Source organism: Psammomys obesus, unplaced genomic scaffold (assembly GCF_907164565.1).
Source record: "Psammomys obesus unplaced genomic scaffold, mPsaObe1.curated_primary_1811, whole genome shotgun sequence".
Lineage (NCBI taxonomy): Eukaryota > Metazoa > Chordata > Mammalia > Rodentia > Muridae > Psammomys > Psammomys obesus.
The window spans coordinates 7083809-7105355 of record NW_026590809.1 but is presented as its reverse complement, the minus strand read 5'-3'; the positions used below and the strand labels follow the sequence as shown (position 1 = coordinate 7105355).

The 21547-nt window shown below is 47.7% G+C and overlaps 1 protein-coding gene and 1 long non-coding RNA gene across 5 annotated transcripts in view; one reads left to right on the top strand and one right to left on the bottom strand.

The window, feature by feature from the left end:
• Positions 1–1461, bottom strand: part of LOC129678285 (uncharacterized) — a 32568-nt gene extending 31107 nt beyond the window's left edge. For 2 of the 3 annotated variants that reach the window (XR_008720343.1, XR_008720342.1), the window contains exon 1: positions 1397–1461. This is a non-coding gene — a long non-coding RNA (uncharacterized LOC129678285). Of the gene's footprint in view, positions 1–922; positions 1373–1396 lie in introns of those variants that run through there. The other variant, XR_008720344.1, reaches the window with a different exon arrangement.
• Tom1 (target of myb1 membrane trafficking protein) overlaps positions 1374–21547 on the top strand; it is a 40612-nt gene continuing 20438 nt past the window's right edge. The window contains exons 1-2 of one of the 2 annotated variants that reach the window (XM_055609022.1): positions 1374–1485; positions 18693–18777. In XM_055609022.1, coding sequence (XP_055464997.1) covers positions 1434–1485; positions 18693–18777 — 137 coding nt within the window. In that variant the 5' untranslated portion in view covers positions 1374–1433. The remainder of the gene's footprint in view (positions 1486–18692; positions 18778–21547) is intronic. The other variant, XM_055609023.1, reaches the window with a different exon arrangement.

The following is a 21547-nucleotide window of genomic DNA, read 5'->3' as shown; positions in this document are numbered from 1 at the left end:
ACACACACACACACACACACATCAGCACAGAAGTGCATGTACCCACACAGAGGCACACATACACACACAATTAAAATTTAAATGTCATAAAACCAAAACCTAAAGAAAGGTCAAGTTTCCATGTTCCTGCCTATGCTGGGCCATGCAGCCCTTAGGTCTCAGATTGAACACACTTTATATGTAAAAGCTCTCATCGTTTGCATAGTGTAAAACTAGAGAATCTCCTAGTTGTGCCTCTAATGCTTGGCAAATGAAACCATGTACATTATGGTATTGCCCAAATCAAGAAGTACCCATCAATCTTTGTCGGTGAACATTGAATATATAGAAATTTGACCTTTCATTGTTAAAAAAAAATTAATGGAAGTACAAAATGTTAAAAATTGTAAGTAACAAAAGAAGACATATTAAAGGCTGGGTGTTATGGTGTACAACTGTAACTCCAACACCCAAGAGATCTGAGACCAGCCTCAGGTGATTGTGCCAAAAAAAGAAAAAGAAGGGCTGCAGAGCACTGACTTAGTATGACAAGGTCCTAGGTGTGAACCCCAGCATTGCCAAAAATGGAGAAGAGTGAGGAATGAGATGGCTCACAGGTACTTGTTTACTATCAGAGATGAAGCATGGTGAGATTCCCGGAAGTTATGGTCTGGCCTCTGTATGCACCATGACATACACAGAGTAAAAGAGAAATGTAATTAAAATTTAAAACATAATGTCTTATAAAGATATAGAAAGGAAGAAGCCATCCTCATGCACAGAATGCCTATTAAGTGATTTGCATGTCATTTCAATTGAAAGCATTATGGATAATTGTCCCCCTTTAAAGATGAGGGGAAGAGATGCAGAAAAAAGCTCTTTTCCCATCTGCCAAGTAAGAACAAACGTGATGTAAGGTGGTTTGCCAGGTAAAGGCGCTTACCACTCCTGGGCGGAGTTCATTCTCTGTCTCAGGCAAGCACAAACCCAGGCCCTTGCCTCCTCTGGGCTACGAGCAGGGTGGCTCTTGGAGCAGGGAGACACCAAGTAGAAATTTCGAGTCCAACAGAGGCAAGGAGGCTGTCACCCTCAGGGCTAGGTTCCCAGGACTAAGGGCGACCACACTAATACCATCCTAGGCTTGCGTAAGCCGACCCAAGTCTTTCCCGGGCAGAGACCCAGTTTCCGGACGGGCAGACTTGAGCTCCACAGCGGCGCGCTCAAGCTTTTCGGGGCGTGGCTTAGGAGCCGGGGCTCCCGGACCCCGCCCTGGTGTCGCGTCAGCCCCCGCCGAGGGCAGGCCCGTCGAGGGCGGGGCCTCGTGGCCGCTCTCCAGAGCCCCCGCCCTGCCCGCACCTCCCCGCGGGCCGGCCAGCGGGTCACGTGACGGGTCGGCGGCGCCGGCGGTTGCTGTCACCTGATTCTGGTGGCTGGTGGCAGCGGTAGCCGCGGCAATGGACTTTCTCCTGGGAAACCCGTTCAGCTCTCCGGTGGGACAGCGCATCGGTGAGTCCGGGGAGCCGCGCGCAGCTCCGCCCCTGGGAGCCGCTCAGGTCTAGGCCCTGAGACCTGTCGGAGTCCGCAGGCAGGGATGGAAGGAGGGAGGCTTGGCGGCGAGGCTGGCGCGGCGCGCTTGGCTCCGCCCCTCCTGGGATCCTCATCTGATTGACAAGAGCACGAGCCAATCGGAAGTCTCATGTGGGGATTGATGCTTGAGGAAACCAATAGCCAGGGGGAGAAGGTGGGGCCAGTTGGATGTGGCTCAGCCAATGGTGCATTCTGGGGTCCCGAGTAGAGGGAGAAAGTTTGGGTTAAAGGGACTGCTGTGGTGAGCGGGGCGTTGGGCCGCGCCACCGCCGGCCTCGCGCAGGCTGAGGGCCCCTTCCGTGCTAGCCGCGCTCGGGTCATTCGCCGCGTCGCCGGCTCTTCACATTCCAGGACGCTGGGCTGCCTGGGCTCGGCTGCGCCTCTGTCCCCGCAGTCGGAAGACTGGGTTTATGTGACGTCGCCCTCTTGATGTTTCTGGACCGTAGTTAAGGGACCGTGGCCCGGCCTTCCTGAGCTTGTTGATCATTAAATGCATTAATAAGCGCGAGGCACCGAGGATGGTTAACGCCTGTCATTGTCACCGCGACACCGCCTAGTGGGGCTGGAGAACATGAGAAGGTGCCGGATCCCAGCACCTAATGGGGCGAAGGCCAAGCAGAGACATTTCCCCAGGGATGGTTGGTCTGAGTGTAAACCCCTCTTGCCTGAAGGGTCACGACAGCATTGTGACATTATTTTTGATGGCATTTCGCCTTGCGTCCGGACTGGGGAGGCTGGATCTGGAAGCCAAGGCTTCCCCGGAGTCGTTAGCCCAGCTAGGAGTTGTAACCACCACTGCAGCTGTTAGTGGCTCTTTTGAGGTTCACATCAGTTCTCTGCAAGAAGACCTCTAGCGCCTGAAGCCTCAGTGCTTCACAAAAGCCCCTCTGTAAGTTCTTGTTTTGAGACCTGGAAAAAGAAGGCAGCCCTCATCACAGACTTCCTTTGTAAAAACAGGCAAATTAGCTTGGCCTTCAGAGGCAGCCACAAAATCCTGAGACTTTCTGGATAAGCTCATTGGAGCGCCAGGTGCCCATCAGGTGTTCAAAGCTCAGCATGTCGTCCTCCTGAAAGATTTCCTGTCTTGGGCAAGAAATACTTCTGGACACACAAAGTGCTGTTACATCAGTACCTCAGAGCACTGACTAAATCTCACTGCTGGACCCTCTCTGCCTTGGGGTTCATATCAGAATAGGCTGGACCCTAAATAGTGCTCTTTGCAATTGGCTGGGAGACCATAAGTTTTGAAACCTCCCACCAGAAGCAGTTGCTCATGTCTGTAATCCTAGCACTCCGGGAGACTAAAACCAGAGGATTGCCACAAAGTCCCAGGCTAGCTGGACTTCAAAATGAGTTGAAGGACAACGTGAGCTGCAGAGTAAGGCCCTGTTTCAAAACAGAAACACCAGTTTGCTAAGTCCCATCCCTTTCCTGTGCTGGAGGGGAAAGGATTAAGTTGTACAGACAAAGGTGAGAAATACTGAGACACACCCAAAACCCAGTGAATTGACAGCAAAACTGAAATAAGCCTTCCAGGGCTACTGAAGAGGCAGGTGTGATGGGGCATGCCTATAATCCCAGCACTCAGGAAGCTGAAGGAGGAAGATTTTGAGTTCAAGTCTAGCCTGGACTGCATAGATATATCTTCCTTGAGCAACAACCAAATATCGTGTTCCATACTCTTTCGTGTGTAGAGACAGAGCCCTGGAGATTGAGCATCTGTATGTTTTTGAGACAGGGTCTCTCAGGGTTGACCAGGTTGGCCTGGAACTTGTAGACTCAAGCAGTGCTCCCCTATCAGCTTCCCAGTAGCGAAGACCTGGCACCTGTTCAAATGGGCCTGGCCAGCTGTGATGATTGGTGGCCAGGTTTTAGCGGCTTCTGTTCCTGTATCCCAGGCCCCTCTTTGCTGCAGGAGTAAAATGGTGTTTTCTGAGGTCTGCTGCTAATCAGGGCCCAGTGTCACTAGCCTCACACCACATACACCGTTGTACTTTCTGGTCAAACTGCCTGGAGTGTCCGCTTCTTCAAGGAGCTGGGCTCATTCCATGGAGCACTGGGCACCATCACCTCCTCTCCTGACACCTTTTGTAACTCCTGATCCAAGCTCTGCCCTTTCATTCTCGCATCACTCGGCTTCCTGTAGGCACAAAACAGCTCTCACCTCAGGGGAAATCTGAGATAGTTAATCTCTGAGCTGGATATGAATTGCTGTAACCCAGGAACACAGAATCACATCACCCCAAATAGTGTGTTCCAGTGTGGAAATGGTTTCATGATGTTTTTGTAGCTGCAGAACAAAAGCCATAAATCAAGCAATCAGATTCCAGCAAAGCATGAAAATGTACGCTGTATGTCTCAAGTGCTAGCTGATGGCATTCCTAGCTCTTGGGTTGGCGAACACTAGCTTTCTATTAACTTACTCTAAAAGGCATTACCTGGTAGGAACAGAAATGTTAGGTCAGACAGAGACGAGCAATAAGTGGTTACTAAAGGCTCTAAAGCAAAGTAATTTATCTCAAAGTCTGCACCATTCAACTCCCCACAATCACAAAGATTATCTTCAGTCAGCCTTCATTGATCTTTAACAGAGGTGTGGCTTTTTCTGGGAACTTCAGTTTGTAAACTTGAACTCTCTTGCTTGAGAGTGGTTGTAAGAAAGCCAGTCTGTCACAGAGAGACTGCACACTGAGAGGTGTGGAAAACATCAGCTCCTGTTATCTCACTGTTATGTCCTGGTTCCACTTCCATCACACTGATGTACCACTATCCTGCAAGTCTGTCCTCAGCTAGGCTTGACTTGAGATCAGGAGCTATCCCTTCATTTCCTGGTGCCTCAAGACCCAGCAGGAGGTGAGTGAGAAAAAAAAAGGGCAGCGGGATGAAGGATTTGACTGCTCTTAGGCATAGTGGAGGAGAAAGTTTATTGTCGATAAAAGGGAGAGCATAGCCAGAGGCAGAGACCTCTGCAAGACTCCAGAATGAACATGACTAGACTGAGCTGAACTATGAAAGGAGTGAGGGAGGGGAGAGGGCAGAACCAAACCAAGAGGCCAGGAAGGTAAAGGGTAGGTGAAAAAAGACCAGGTAACCAAGATGGTTAGATTATATAGGGAAGGCAGCTGGAGGGAGGGAAGTCTACAATACTTGGGCTAGAGAAATTTAGGGTAGGGGTTTGGGGTGTCAACCTGGAGGACCCTGTAACAGGTAGGGACTGAGGGGTGCTGAGAGAACCTGGCGACCAGGTCTTCTTTGATATGTTAAATAGGCACCTCAGCTATTTGTCCCAGGTTTGAGACATAACAGGAGGGAGAGAACATCAGCTACTCAGGGTCACACCTAAGCCCCAGTGTTCTTTCCTGTCCCTTAGCACACTACTCAGGTCCAATTTTGAATTTATAGTAGCTGAATCCTGTAAGATTAATCTTTGTTATTAATCTGCCACAGATAAGAGCATGCTAATGAGTTTCTACACACTTCCAAGTCACTCTCTAGGAGAGCTTTACAAGGGCAGTACCCTGTGGCCCAGAGGATCCAGTCACTTATATCAGGTGGTAGCACAGCCTCCTCTTTCAAATGTTACTAGGTGTGTCCCAAGGATAGGTCTTACTCTGACAGACTCCCAATCCATTTCTGACTGTCAACTGATGCTTAAAAGCCAACTTTAAATGCCACCACTGAATATGGGCAGTTCCTGGGGACCAGTCTCTGGGTGTTAGGACACTGGAACTCGGCCTGAGTCCAAGCCTATGAAGATAAAGAGCTGAACCTGGTTTATTAGTATATACTTGTAATCCCAGTACTTAAGAGACTGAGACAAGCCAGTTGCCATGAGTTTGAGGGCAGCTTGGGCTCCAGAGAACACTTGTGTCCTTAAAAGCATTCACGCACATGCACACACACATACAGTTTAGAGCTGTCCTTGAATTCCCAAAGTATACCCAGACGCCCATAGACAGGACACAGATGTAAATGACCAGCATCCAGGGTCCTGAGGTTCCAGGGCAGATAGGCTGGAAACCCACAGAGTAGACCATGTTGTAGATATTGGGCTGGGTCAGGAGAGGTGTTCTCAGTCCATCTGCTATTGACTACAGCAGACTTAGCTCCTATCACCATCTGTGATGAAACAGAGGCGCCCCCACCCCTCCCTTTTCCAAAGGACTGGGGAACAGCAGCTGAAACATGGTGGGAATGGGTACGGGTTAGGGCTACATGGCACAGAGAGGCAGCATAGTGTTACAAGAGGAAGTCAGTGCCCAGGTAGGCAGCCAACCCTGGACCTGTCAGAGACTGGCCAGTTGCCTTGTTCATTATGAGCTCCCCTGCCCACTCTTGGTGAAAGGTAGAGGTCAAAAGAGGGGGAGCCTCAGAGGACTCTTCTATCAGTTGGCAGGGTAGACTAGACCAGGCTCACTCTACAAAGGGCCACACAGTAAATCCCCAAGGCTTTAGAGGCCACATGGTCTCTGTCGACAATATTCAACAAGATCACCACTGCAGAGCAGCCAGAGACACTAGGTAAATGAATGGATGTGGCTGTTAGCCAATAGAACTATGTGGGTCATGAAATTTGATTTCATACCATTTTCATGTGTCATTAAACATTGTGCTTGTGGAAGTGGTGTTGCACTCCTTTAATCCCACTACTCAGGAGGCAATGGCAGAGGCAGGCAGATCTCTGTGAGGTCCAGGCCAGCTTGGTCTACTTAGGAAGATCCTATCTCAAAACAGTGTCTATAGAGGGCTCTTGGACAAATACTAATAAGGCCCAAGGTGACCTTGAGTCAGAATACTAGCTCTGTTACTTGAAGTAAGTTATTAACCTGACTGTCTTCTGGTTCCTCATTTGTAAAATGAGGCTAATAATAGCACCTGTCAGGTGGGGTTGCTGTGTGGCATGTGGCATTTGAAGCACTTGGCCTGGAGCCTGCCAGAGAGGAGGCATCTACAGCTGTTAGCCATGGGGATTCTCATTGGTGATGTCACTGTTCCCAGGGCACACTTAGTGGCAGAGCTAAGGTAACAATGCAGGGCCCTGTCTCCCCATAAAGCTTTTGTGTTGGTCTTTGTGTCACTGAGATGTGAGCAGTCACTAGCTGTGTGGCAGCACATTCACCGGCAGGTCAGGTTTCAGGCAGTGAGGTGGAACCAGTTCTCCTAGGGATTGAAGGATCAGCCTGACCGTGGATGGAGCTAGTGAATAGGTTTTGTTCCTACAGGGAACACGGAGAAATTAAAGTCCTGGATTTCTGCTCTCAGGGGTAGTGTCCCGGCAGCTAAACTAAAACTGTCTGTATGTAACTAGCTTGGGGCTGCCACTCTAAAAGGAGCCTGGGCTTCAGGAGACTAACTCTTAACCCTCTGATGAGGTCCCAGTCTAGGCCAGGGCTCTCATACTGCCATATTCCTCTGCTACCTTCTGACCTTTTGTATCCAGCTTGTGCCTTCTTTGTTATTATTTTCATGGTGTTTTCCTTTAATTGGCTCACTCATACTCATTTAGCCCCGTCCTTCATAATTATGTCCATGATGTCATGGCAGCAAACACCTTACCCACTGAGCCATCTACCAGCCTGGTAAAGGTAAATTTTAAAATAGATTAATAATGAAATGCACTCTGATTGGAGCAGATTGCCATCCATAGTGTGGACAGTCCTTACTCAGCTGAAGACTTTCCTTGGAATACTGACATCCCCAGAGCAAGGGAAACTCTGCTAGCAGACATGCCTGATACTGTTTCTTGCTTGGCTTATGATTTTGGACCTGGCAAACCTCTACAATTATATGAGTACATGCCTTAAAGCCAGTGAGCCCACTGGTATTTGCATGCTCGTTCACTCTCTTTCTCGCGTACTCTCTCAGTCTTCCATTTTTCTTTATTGTGTATGCATGTATTGCATGGTATATGTATACATGTGTGCACAAGTTTGTATGCATTTGTGTGATTGTGTGTGTGGAAGTCATTGTTGAATGTCTTCCTTGATTGCTTTTCACCTTTTTTGAGAGTGGCTCCCTCACTAAGCCTGGAACACAATTCAGCAAGACTAGCTGTCCAGTAGTTCCTGGTATTCTCCTGTCTCTGCATCCCCAGTGCTGTGACTACACCCCAACACCCAGCTTCTTATGTAGATAGTGCTGGGGATTAGAAACCAGGTCTTTATGTCCCCACAGCAGGCACTCAACCAACCAGACCAGCTCCTTGGCCCTTCCTTCCATTTCTCTGAACCCTAGCTTATCCCAGAGCCCTCCACTTCCTGTATCTAGGCTGTCTTCATATCTTGCACAACCACAAGTGGGGGCAGAGAATGTGACCACACTCGATTCTTGCATGGTCTTGCTCCCTCGTGCCTGAACAGTTTAAGAAACCCTCCTTTGTCTAACCAAAAGCTTCTTCAGCAAGGACTTATAGTTAGTTACATCTACTTGAAAAGTGTGGCCTAAGGAAGCAATACCCACTATAAGGTATTTTAACGTTTCTCTTGTGGCCTGTGGTTTAAAAAAAAAAAAAAAAAAAAAAAAAATGACAGGGCAGAGACAGCTAGGGTTTTGAGAAAGGATACTTCAGCAACTGAGGAAATTGAAAAAACTTTCCAAGCTGGATCTGGAAAGAATTGTTCATTTGGAAAGTAGGCTTCAAGACAACTTATTGACTAGAGGGGGAAAAAGTTGGCTGCTCTGTATGATTTTAGAGCATTTTTTATGGAAAGGCGTGAAATTTTGGGCTGGCTTTCTGGCTGCTATTTTTGTAGTGGGTGACATTTGTTTTGGTGCTTATGATTCGGGCACGCAGCATGCTGAACATGTACACTTCCCATCCCCTTCCCTCGGGACCCTAGAAGTCGGTACTTTAGTTACCGTGTTCTTCAGAGGAGGAATGATGAGGCTCAGAGGGGCTAAGGCACTCACTCAGGATGAACAGCTACTGGCTGTTAGTCAAGGCCTACACTGGAGAGTAGCTGTTCACACCACATAGTTCTAGTTTTACCCCGCACTGCTGACCAGCAAGACTAAAAGGGACTCCACTGGCCTTCTCCTTGAATCACAGGGTAGTCCATCTAGAATGAATGTGTGTCTAGTGACTCCTAATTTCTGCCTCATACCAATTTCCTGTTCAGGACAGGGCACTCTGCTGAGGGCACCAGCAGCCTGGATCTCTTTATCCAGGAGAACATAGCCTACAGGCACCACCCCAAGGACTCCCACTTTTGTCTAAGTAGCTAGAAGTGAGTGGAGAGGGACTAGGAAGGTGAAGCACCTTAAAGCAGGGTAACAAGTCTGTCACAATAGCAGGTCAGCAATGGTGTTCATGAATGTCATGTATAGCAGGTGTCCACAGAACCCTAGTGTCTATTATGAGCAGATGAGTTGCAGCCATTTGTGGATTCCCACACTGCACTTCCAGGTTGCTGGCACAACTAGTCTGCATCCCAGGGGTCACTTGGTGGTGCTGGCCAGGAGGGATCATGGCCGGAAGGGATGAGGATGTTAGGTTAAAGGGCAGATTGAGAAGTTACCAGGCCAAGAGTGGTCGCATACTCCCAGCACTTTGGGAGGCAGAGGCAGGCAGATACCAGCCTGGTCTACAGAGTGTGTTCCAGGACAGCCAGGGTGGTTACACAGAGAAACCCTGTCTTGAAGAAGAAGAAGAAGAAGAAGGAAAAAAAAAAAAGGGGGGGGGGACGAACAGACCTGGAAATTTCTCACAGATTGGGATTTTATCCAGTAGCTACTAAGGACCAAGGAATGCCAGGTCGGGGTGTTTCTTTTAACTAAAGTGTTATACAAGAGACTGTGTTGAAAATACAGCCTCATCATCACACAGTCACTTAGCAAACAGGCCCTGCAGGCTTCCTCCATGTGAGACTCATGAGCTCTAACATGCCCCTAGATGCTCTCACACCCAAAGGAAAGTTCTGACAGACCAAGAAAGCCACACTGTACCACGTTCTGAGGAGTCTCCTGGACAGAGCTGAGAGCTGCATTCTATGCAGAACGCTGTAACCCAGAGTGCAGGGACAAACAGGGAGAACTCAGGCTACTTAGAAAGTGACCTGGCCTCATTGCTGAGCCTAGGAATTGAGTTAAGGGATAAGGGCACAGTCCCAGAAGAACTGAGGGTGTTCGGAAGTACAGAAGCCTGGGTGAGGGCTATCTAGCTAGTGCACTGAAGGTGGGAAGCTGAGCTATGTAAGCTTCAGACCCATCACAGCACTTGGGTCCTGACTGCTAAACCAGGAAGCCCAGGGCACTCAAATTCATGCTATAGGTAACACAGCATGGCCAACTTGTAGGAAAGCGAGGCACTGGGACCTGATAGAGAAGAAACCTGATCAGCTTGCCCTGCTTTGAGCCACTGGCAACAGGAAACCTGACCAGCAGAGGCTGAGCCTTGCACACATGTTTACCTATCGTGAAATTTGGAAAGAGACAGCTTCCTGTGGACTGCCAGCTCAATAATGTCCTTACTAAAGCTCTTATCTGTAATTAGTGTGGAGGCTGAGGAGTTTAATGGGGCAAACAGCATTAGAGAGAAGAACAAGGGCCAGGCCATAGCATTGAACTGGACACCTGACAGCCTAGAGACTCAATGCACTATTGCACAAACACAAAAGGACCCTTCCCTCTCTACCACCCAGAGTGTGAGCCTGGGGGATTATGAGCTGGGCAGATAGAGGTGGCCTTCAGGGGACAGAGCAAAGTGGCCAGCACTCAGGTAGAGCAAGCAAGCAGGCTTCGCCTGAATTTACTCTTCAGCATTGGTTAACACACCAGTCAGAACTGCAAGAGAGAGGAGGGTCATGGAGCTCATGCAGATACTTGCTCAGTGCTTGAGCACTGGTCATTTAATCCTTGTTTTCTGGTGACTTCTTGGTACTAGAGGAGGCTAACTGAGGAGATAGTTAAGGATGGGTGTGGGTGGGGTAAGGGTGGGTGTGGATCAGATGACGCATTTCCTCTTCTGCATCCTAGCCCCACAGCCAGTGTGCTGAGTCAGCCTCACTTTCTCCATTTTCCACCATAGCCTCTACTGAACTGCACATTTGCTGATGGTAGGACCTTGTTGGCCTTTCTCACCAAAGTCTCCCCAGAGTCTGGACATGCTTCAAGCATTTGGGAGACATGTAACAGTAGCTACAGGTCTGTTTGAGCCTGTAATGCAAAGGAAGGAAGCAAAGGCAGGAGTAACAAGTCCTAGGCCAGCACTGTATATAAGAAGTCCCAGGCCAGCCTGTCTTCACAGTAAGTTCTGGGTCAGCCTTGTCTACACAGTAAGTTCCAAGCCAGTCCTGTCTACAGAGAAAGTCTCAAGCCAGTCCTCTACATAGTAAATCCCAGGATAGCCATGTCTACAGAGTAAGCTCTAGGCCAGCCTTGTCTACAGAGAAAATTCCAGGTCAACAGGGTAAGAATAAAGCAAAATTCTTTCTAAAAAGAAAACACCTACAAAAAAAAAAGAGTGAATGGGTTTGAAAACTAGACATTTTTTAGTATGAATCTCTGCTATGCAGCTTCACAACCATGTAGCTGCAGACAAGTTAGAGCCCTCTCTGTTGCCCCAGTTCTCTCCTGTTTTGAGGGACATGAGTGTCACTCTGTGCAGGATATTCTCAGTCGTGTTTGGTGTTTACAGTGCCCAGTTCGTGCGTGCATGTGTGCGTTTTTGTGAACTGGGGGTGCCAGCTGCATGAGGGATGGCAGCACCCAGGGATGTAAGAGAAAAAGGATGCAGAAGGTGGGAACTCAGCATTGACTGTTCCTCTCACACTGGTTTTGACCCTTGGTAGCAAGGGCTATAGATAACTTTTCAGCAGAAAAGAATACTGGTTAGAATTGCATTAAAGGAGAAGGGCATGGGGGTGACAGTCCAGGCCTGGACAGGTGTCAGCACCTGGTTCAGAGTTAGTCCTGTCATGAGAGACCTGGCAGCTTCTGGTCTGTGTAGGTGAGAAGGAGACAGATGTGGTAACAGGAAGCCTCTTGGTCATAGCTGTCTAGCTCCACTGAGCACCCACAGAATGGTTCCAAGGGATGGGAGAGCAGGGTTCCTCTGTGACCATGAGGGCAACTGTCTTGCCAGGGATTCTGAATCACCAAGTGCATGACCTTTGGCGAAGGCTCATTCCTTTCCTTTGTCTCAAGTTGTTCCTCACAGCCTTCAGCTGACATCAGACAGTTGACTGGTTGAGAAGCCACACTGCTGTGAAGCAGGCAGGCTTAACCTGAGGTGACACATGTAGACATGAACTTGGTCATTTTGGCCCATAGGTGAATATGCTTGAGTTAGGAGGTATGGCCAGCAGGCGGGGGCCACTACCCAGATCGAGTCACTGTAATTTACCTCTGGGCAGAATATACCTGCATCAGGCCCAACAGAGGACTAGCTATCGTTCACAGAACTGCTATCCCTGAGCATTTTCAAGCCTGTAACAGAAAGCTTTAGAAGCTGGGAGAAAAGAGCCACTGCCCAGCAGCCCTTGGAAGTCACTGCCAGCAGCTAGAGGTGGAGGAGTCAGCTGTCAAGCTCTGGGAAGCTATAATCATAGTTAGGGTTTTTATTCCCTTCTTAAAATAACAAGTTACGGTATCAAAGCAGATGCTGAGACTCATAGCCAAACTTTGGGCAGAGTGCAGGAAATCTTATAAAAGAAGTGGGAGAGGACAGTAGCTCCACAAGGAGAGCAACAGATCCAAAAAGTCTGGGCACAGGGGTCTTTTCTGAGACTGATACTCCAGCCAAGGACTGCGCATGGAGATGGCCTGGAATCCCTGCATAGAAGTAGCCTATGGCACTTCAGTGTCCAAGTGGCCTCCATAGTAATGGGAACAGGGACTGTCTCTGACAGGAACTGATTGGCCTGCTCTTTGATCACCTCCCCCTGAGAGGGGAGCAGCCTTACCAGACCACAGAGGAAGACCATGCAGCCAGTCCTGATGAGACCTGATAGACTAGGATCAGAAGGAAGGGGAGGAGGACCTTCCTTATCAGTGGACTGGGGGAGGGACACAGGTGGGAAAGAGGGAGGGAGGGGAGGATTGGGAGAGGAAGAAGGAGGGAGCTACAGGAGGGATACAAAGTGAATAAGCTATAATTAATAAAAAATAAAATAATTAAAAAAATAAGTTACTTTCATGGTTAAAAACAAAATATGACAACCTGTTCTCAAATTCCACACTTACAGGACATATCTCAGGGCAAGTCAGGAGCTGGGATTCTGTAGCTGCTCAGTCCTGCCAGCTACACATAGACCCAGGGACCTGCACTGAGGAACAGTGGTCTGCACAGGCTCAGCAGGCCTTCCTTCAGCCAGCTTCCACTCAAGATGCTCAGATGATCTTCTTACCTTTGCCACCACATTTTCTTTTTCTCCCCCTTCCTGCTTAGGTCCTAGTCCTCTTCCTCTCTGCTTATCAACCAGATCTCCATCTCTGCTGCACCTTTACCATACTAATTAGACTACTTCTGCACCTGCCTTATCCCCACATGTCACTTTCCAGCTTTCCCTCCCCAGCCACTGGCCTTTCCACATGGCTGTAGCCCCTCTGAAACTTCAGAGCACCAGGAGAAGAAGGTGCTCAGTTAGCAAGGTGTGCTGATGGCTATCAGCAGAGCCAACAAGAGGACTGCTGAGAGATCCTTGGAGGGGCAGAGTGCACGACCCCAGGAAGGGGGGCAGGAGGGTGCTTCGGAATGCTGTGACCCCAGTGAGAGCCATGCAGCAAGGCAGGCATGAGGAGTTAGTTGCAAAGGACCAACCACCCCTCACCATAGGATGCTGGTGTTTTGTTTTGTTCTGAGTTTTGATTGTAAGCTTTTGTTTTTTGTTTTGTTTTGAGACAAGATCTGACCATGTAGCTCTGGATGGCCTTGCTCTGTTGACCAGCCTGCCTCTGCCTCTTAAGTGCTGAGATTAAAGGTATGCATCACTGTGGCCAGCTTGAGTGACTGTTTTAAGGTGCTGACCCCCTCTTTCTTGGTTTCCTCATTCGTGAGATGGAGGTGGTAGTATATGCCTCATGGAGTAACAATTAAATCTCATGTTTATTATAACTTGCTAATTACACTGATGGTTATGTAATATATAGCTTAAAAGGTTAAATGTATTACAGAAGGGTGTGTATGCCAGACAAAGACTAGGGAACCCTGAAAGATTTTGAGGCACAAGACGAGCATGGCCATTCTCAGCATGAAGAATGGGAGGGTTGGACATTGGGAGAGAGATAAAAGAGAATGAACATAGTACAGACTTGGGAGATGGGATTGCCAGGGCAGTGTGACTATTAGACATAGGTCTGAGGTCAAGGATGACTCAGTCAGTACTGGCCATCTGGCTGAGTGTAGCCTGTGGAAGAGGAACAGGCTTTTATGTTTAAGCAGCCCCTGCCCGCAGGTACTCTGTAGCAAGTAATAACCTGTTCAGGGAACACTTGGCCTTAAGATGAGGAGTGGAGTACAAAAGCTACACTCAGTAGATATCTGTGGAAAGAACAGGCCTTGGCTTCTCGCCTTCTAAAGAGACAGCTCCTGGCCCCTCCCCTGGCCATAAGCCAGTGGAGAAGCAACCACCCTTCTGTCTCAGCCTCCTGTCATGTGTTTGACCACACTAGAATCTGTCTGGCTGCAGGAAGCAAAGGTGGAACTGAAGGTATGCCAATTAGAGCGCAGGCTGCCCCAACAGCCCATCAGGGTGGGCCAGTGCTGCAGGTTGGAAGAGCCCCACCCAGCCATGTGGAGACCACCCTCATCCTCCTAGCCCTGCTGAGAGTGTGCTGTGTGTCAAGGCCTATTCTGGACACCATGGGGCAAGAACTGTATCTTTGTCTGCCAGGCATCTCAGTGCCTAGAGTGGGCCTGGCTTACAAACAGCTGTGTAATGTGGTAAGCCCTCAGCACCACCCAACAATAAAGACTGTCTTCCTTGTGAGACAAGTGACATCACCAGCCAAACTGGCTGATCAGCTGTGTGAGTGAGTACATCATATCCACGACCAGAGTCTGAAAGCAGAGAAGACAGCATGACAGCTAAGGAAGAAGGGAATTCGGGCAGACACCCAGGATCTCACCCTCTGAGTGTGGAATGTTAACCTGTCACACATCTTACATGTGATCAAAATATACTTGCCATGCTGACCAGGGCATGACAGGAGGTGGAACAGAGTGTGTCATGTGTAAACAGTAGACATGGCAGTGTGTTTGTATGGAGGGTTGGTGAAGGTCCTCATATTGTCTGTATCTGGATTCATTGTTCACATAACAGCCATTGAGATGCCCTTGGAGATGGGGTCTTATTATGTAGCCCAAGCTGGATTTGGATTTGCTGTGTAGCACCAGGCTGGCCTGGAACTCTCAGTCCCCCTACTTCTGCCTTCCAACTCCTGGGATTATAGGTGTATGTCACCATGTTTATCTACCCAATCCAAGCCTTGAGACTTTTGTAGCTGTGTCCTGGTTCAGAGATTTTACCCAGCATGAAAATACCATGAAAAGTGGAAATTACTCAGTACTATGACCATACCAGTTGATTATACTACTCAAGATGTTTATTTTATGTTGTAAAAGAAACTTTTATTTGCCTGTTTCAATAGTTGTCTTATGGCTTATTACCTCTGTCTGCTAACCTGGGCCTAGGCCTGGAACATTTTCAGCCTCGAGACTTACTGCTTAATAAGCTCACCCTTTCTTGTCTTACTGAGCTCTGGGCTGGCTTGTTCAACTCAGCTATTCTGGCTCAAACTCCTCTCCCAGCTAACTTATTTAATCTGGCTTCTCTCTCAGCCCCTGAAATTGTTCTGCTGGCCTCAAACTAACTCCAGCAATTTGCTCTAATCTTCTGGCTCCTTCTCATTCTCTGGTTCATTCTGTCTTCACCTATTCTAGCTTGTTCTCTCATTCAGCCTCTCTCTGTAAAACTCCCAGTAAAATTGCTTCCTTACCCTCATTCTATGTTGCTCTCTTAAGTAGCTTCCCTGTCCTCCCTGTTCTTGTGAGAATTGGGCATATCCTATTCTGTCAAATCTTTCTCTGAATCATTTCTTTTTCTCAATTAAACATCACTTAATTAAATATCACTTTCAAACATGAGTGCTTCTTTCTACAAACTGTCTTCACCTTCATTGTTTGGTATTAAAGGTGTGTACTACCACACCTGTACCAAACTTTTCTTTACCTGAAACTTTGCTCTATACCAGGCTGGCCTTCAACTCAGGTCTTGGCTCTGTCTCCTGGATTAATGCATGTTTGTATTCCATCTGGATCACACAGACCTAGAAGGTCTTTGGACTTGATCTCTTGCCAGAGCAGCCATGTTCTGAATTAAAATTCCCTCTACAACTTTTCCCCCTTTATGTTTAAGCTAAAAATTGTATACAGTTTAACTTTACAATAGAAACAGATATCAATCCCACAAATTTAACACTCCGAATGTTCTTATGAATGGATCTTCTGAGTGTTCTTATGAATGTCTAATGAATGGATCATTGCCATTGATGCAATGATCCTCCATAATTGCAGTTGTGATCATCTGATCTTCTGCAACAGTCCATTTCAGTATCAAGGTTTTCCAGTCTGCCAATCTGTTAAAATGTCTGTCCCTCCTCAGCTGGTCTGTTCATCTGTCTCCATGCAGGAAGGTCTGCTTTCTGCATCATCCGCATTGCTGTCTTTCTGCATCTCTTCCTTGATGATGTCTTTTTGGTTTGGTTTGGTTTGGTTTGGTTTGGTTTGGTTTGGTTTGGTTTGGTTTGGTTTGGTTTGGTTTTTGTTTTTCTGAGACCTGGTTTCTCTGTATAGTCTTGGTTGTCCTGGACTTGCTTTGTTGATCAGGCTGGTCTCTAACTCAAAGAGATCCACCTACCTCTGTCTCCCAGAGTGCTGGGATCACAGGCATGTGCCACCATGCCTGGCTGAGTCATGCCTTTCATTTGGAAGCTTCTCTTATACAGATTGCATCTTTATCAATGTTGATGCAAACCATAGTCCTTCATCACTTACGAAAATATAGGCAAAACCTCTTTCCCAATGTAACATATTCCCTGAGTTCCACCATTAGGGTTATTTTTATAAAACTTTGTTTGTTTCTCTTAGTTTTTCTTTTAGCCAGCCGTCACACAAATAATTGAGACTTTTTGTATAATTTTAACAAGCTTCCCAGCACAAGAACTGAACAGTTTTTAATCTTAACCCTCTAAGTTAGTTTGGTTTCCTCCCAGCATACATCCCAGAGGAACTTGCACATTCTGGCTTTTCCTCTTCCAGCTCCTTCTCCTAATGTCTCTTGGACTTATCAAAAGGCTAAATCCCCTACTTCCTCTTTTAACTCCTCCTGCCATGGCTGGCAGGGAGTCTAGCCCTCTTCTCTCCCTGCTCAGAAACTGACTGTAAGCTGCTTTATTGGCATATCAGGGGACAATGGGGGGAGCAGTGTTTACACAACATTGAGACAGGAGGTTCTCAGAACAAGGATTACAAGCAGATATGGGGAGTACTGAAATCAGCATTTGAATCACACAATAACCTGATGCCTGTATTCCATTCTGATGTTAAAACAAGTGTACAGGTGGATCTAATTCAGTACTTTTTTCTCACCCTTCGGTATCTTTCAGCTATTCCTATCTCCCCTTTCTGTTCATCAAGGTACAATTAGACCCTTATGAACCCACACACAAACTAGACATGTAGGCACTCTCATTCTATGCTCAGCCCCATGCCACTGAGCCGGCTGCACTCCAGCCAGCTCAATCATCAATGGGCTGTCTATCTTGATCCTCAATTTCATTAAGTACCACAGGTTCACAATTAAGCCTTTTTGTTCTCTTGGTTCCTCTGTCTCTTGTCTCTCAAGCCTTTGTATTATTATAGCTATTTTTTTTCTTGTTGTACAGATATTTTTTTCAAACTTTTGTAAGAGGAAAAAATATAAAGATTGCAATTGACAGTAGAGAAGGGCTTATTCCAGTGGTCATAATTGCAATGAGCACTGCAATGGTTTTTCAAGCAACGTTTCTATCTCCTTAACTCCTACCCTGTTCTCAAGGGATCTGAAATGTAGTTTCCCGATTTTAATGCTGGAAAAGTCTGTCTATATAATTAAAATGGTCTTTTTTGGTAACTTACTATGATTCACTGTCTTAGAGGCTCCTGTGTTGTTCCTTGCTCTGGGCTCAAAGATCCCACTGCTCCTAGGTCTTCCAAATCTCTCTGGGCATTCATCAAAACCCAGAGAACTCTATCTTCCTCTGGAAATGATCCCAGGCAAATTTCTCCTCTGTGGCTTTTTGTCAGATATTTCCTGTATTAAAGAAATGTTTGTATTCCAGCCAGATCACACAGACTTGGGTCTTTGGATGTGATCTCTTTTTAGAACAGCCATGTTCTGAACTAAAATTCCTCTACATTTTGTTGTATGATTTTTGTGTTAATTTAAAAGGAGGAATTGGGCTAGGAAGGTAACTCAGAGGTAGAACACTTGCCTGGGAAGCCCCAGTACCTGAAAGGGAAAAGAATAATCCCCAGGATTCACTGTACAGCCATTCTTAGAACATTGCCCACCCTTGAGGCTGATCTTTTATTGGCCCAATCTATGGAAAGAAGCTGTACCTGGGGCATGGAAGACCAAGTCCCATAAAAAAAAAAAAAAAAAAAAAAAAAAAAATGCCTCTGGGAGAAAGTAGAAGAAACAGATTACAGCAGGGGCCTATAAGAAATGAGAGCAGGGCAAGGACGGAGATAGTTGCTCCCCATTGCCTACTTTTCTGGAACTTTTAATGTTTTGAACTGTTTGACTGCTTCTAACTCACAGGATAATATGAAGAAAAGAGAAGCACAATACCTACACAATAAAGCAGCCCCTGGGCTCTGTTAGAAAGAAGCCCTCCACGGCCAGGCCTGTCTCAGTTCCTGGTCATCAACGTGGGTCCCTCTGAACCAGATTCCTTTTCCATAAGTGGGCAAGGACACTTCTGACCTCATATGGCTGGTACAGTCCAGTTACAACTGAGACAGCATATAAACCTGGGTGCCCAGAAAGGACTCATGATTTTCTGTTTTATCTATTCCCTCCTCACCCCACTATTTGAGTCTGCCCATTTAGGACTCCCCACCTTTGTGACTCTTAGTTTCTTTACAGAGAAAGCTACAGATGGCTCTCTGCAGAGTGAAGACTGGGCCCTCAACATGGAGATCTGTGACATCATCAACGAAACCGAAGAAGGGTAAGAGCTCTCAGTGGGAGGTGGGGGTGCAGGCTGTGGTAGCCAACTGTAACACAGTACACAACAGCACTGATTCATCCCTATATCCCACCAGATGATCCTTCCTAGGCCCCCAGTGTTGTAGCCACAAAGTCTAACCCTGCTGTGCAGTATACATACCCCATCCTAGACAGCAGCATGGCAGTTTAAACATCTTTGGACCATGTTCCAGTACAGTGCCTTCACAGGTGGATGAAAAGTTCAGAAATGTAAAGTTCAAAGACACAGTGTGAGCCAGTCTGTGGTGGCTCAGGCCTTTAGTCCCAGCACTCAGGAGACAGAAGCAGGTGGATCTCTTGAATCCAAGCCCCACCTAGTCTACATAGCAAGTTCCAGGAAAGCCAGGGCTACACAGAGAAACCCTTTTCACAGAAAGACAGTATGTGGCCAACTGGCCCCTAAGTGCTATGACCCACGCTTCTCTGAACAACAAGCCACGTGTCACATGGATCTGGAGGCCCAGCCTTGGTGCATTACCTCCCTCAGTCAAAGCTAGCCGGAGACTCACAGTGCCTTTCTGCATGCTGAGAGCTGGAGTCTTTGGACAGCTTTTCTCTGAGAGCAAGAAAACACTTTCACTTCCTTAAGATTAGAAGCCAGCAGGGCTGGAGATTGCACAGAGGGCAGTCAGTGAAGCAGAGCAGAGTTGTGGATCAGGTGCCTGCAGGAGACCAGGTATGGGGTCCTAGTGTTCCTTCAGAACACTGAACCCAGACAAAGCATATGCTATGGGAGAGGTGTTGGAGCCCTGTCTTCCTCTGCCCGATGCACACAGACCAAGTGTGTGATGGGACCATGGAAAAGTTTCTTACCTATCCAGAGCTCTGTTAAATCCTGCCAGAACTTGAGCCTAAGCCCTGAGTGGAGCAGAAAGTAGGATGAAGTAGAGTGTGTGGGCCATGGCAGTCAGGGAGTGCAACCAGATGAGGCCTCTGCTCTGGGAACTCAGAACATCCTCCCAGGATGTCCTCCCAGGATGTTCTGGGAACAAGTGTGAATTAGCCCAGAGGAGCAGGAGGCAGGAGTACAGCCTGAACTTCGGGGAGGCTGTGGGTATCTTAGGCTAGAAGAGGATGGTAACTCCAGGCCCCAAAGTCCTCCTCAGTTGCACTGTGTGGTTCACTCCCATATCTGCATCAGGACTCATATTGAGATTAAAGTACAAGTGGATAGATAGCAGGACCACGGGGTGGGGTGGGGTGGGGTGGGGGGAGGCAGACATGACTACTGAGCCTCTAGAAAGGCCTAGCAGCTTTACAGATGATATGTTGTAAGTCACTGCAGTATCTTTGGAGACAGTGTTCACTATCCACAGTGAACTTGGGAAGTGCTGTCCTCAGAGTTCATTGGCTATATTGCAGTTCATTTGAGCATTTTAAATGTTCCAGACACTGCACAAGGCATTGAGGAGCCAGCAGTAGGCAATGACAGGCATGACCCTTGGCCTCACCAATTTTATCTAAATTCTATGTCTTTGGTGGAATCATACCATTGCCATATACTTTATCTGTATGTTTGTGTAGTACATAGTCCACGTCCAGCGCCTTTTCTCCAGGCCACCCCATGAGAAGTGGGGTCCCTTTCAATTACTAAAGTAGTCCACAAGTCAGCACCTATGTCTGTCAGTTTTTCATAATTAGAACAATGCCCTTGAGATGATTTGCTTATAAAGAGAAATTTTTAGCTCACTTTTGACTTGGTTTGGTGTTTGTTTGTTTGTTTGTTTGTTTGTTTGTTTGTTTGTTTTTAGGGCAGGGCTCCCTGGCCTTAGTTCACAGTGGAGCTGAAGCAGTTGTTTTAATTTTGCCTCACAGTGTTAATGTTGCACATCATGAGGAGTATGTGATGAGCAACAACACTCACCTCATGGGCCAGAGAACAAAAGAGTGATAGGGGCCAGGGTTCCATGATATCCTTCAAAGTCACAACTCTATGACAAAAAGGTTCCAGCTACCCTACCTAGGCCCTGTCTCGGAGTTTCTGTAGTGACTCATCAGTGCCACTGTGAGAATGAAACCATTTCTTAAACACATGAGCTTCTGGGGGGCATTAAGGATCCGGATAGTACACCAGTGCCCACACCAGAGCTGAAGCCAGCTGCTGCTGGAACTGGCCAAGGACAGGCAGACAGCTGTCCGAGGTGCTCTGAGTACAGGTTGTTCTCACGCTTCTTGACGGGCTCCCGTGCCTGCCCTGCCTCTCCACTGTAGCACTGACCACCTACAAGTTTTGCCTCCAAACAGGATCCATTCTGGAGGCCTCTGCCTTCACTTCTGCTGAGGACCTACCAGGATTTCATACCGTCCTGTTGTAGCCCTTAAAGGTCAGCACTGCAGACAGACCCACTGCAGGAGCCCACGCTCTGCTGAGGCTGTTTAAAGAATGCTGCCTGCCCTCTAGGAGCCATCTTTTCTGCCTGGATAGCTTAGAGACCCATGCCAGGACACACTGGGGAGGAGAGCCCCTGGGCCTTCCCTTGAGGGGTTTGGAGGCAGGGAACAGGGTCCAGCAAAGGCCTTCAAGGCAGAGCAGCTCTGGCAATGCTGGGGGAGGAGGAGTCAGCAGCTGGGATAGGGAGAACCAGAGATCCCCAGGGTCTTTGTGGACACCTGCTGTATATAGGCACCCCAGGCTCCTCTACACTGTTACCTCTTCTCCATCCTTCCAAGGCAGCTTCTGCCCACCAAGCCCTGGCCCAAGCTTTCCCTGCACCTGAAGCACTGTTTCTGGC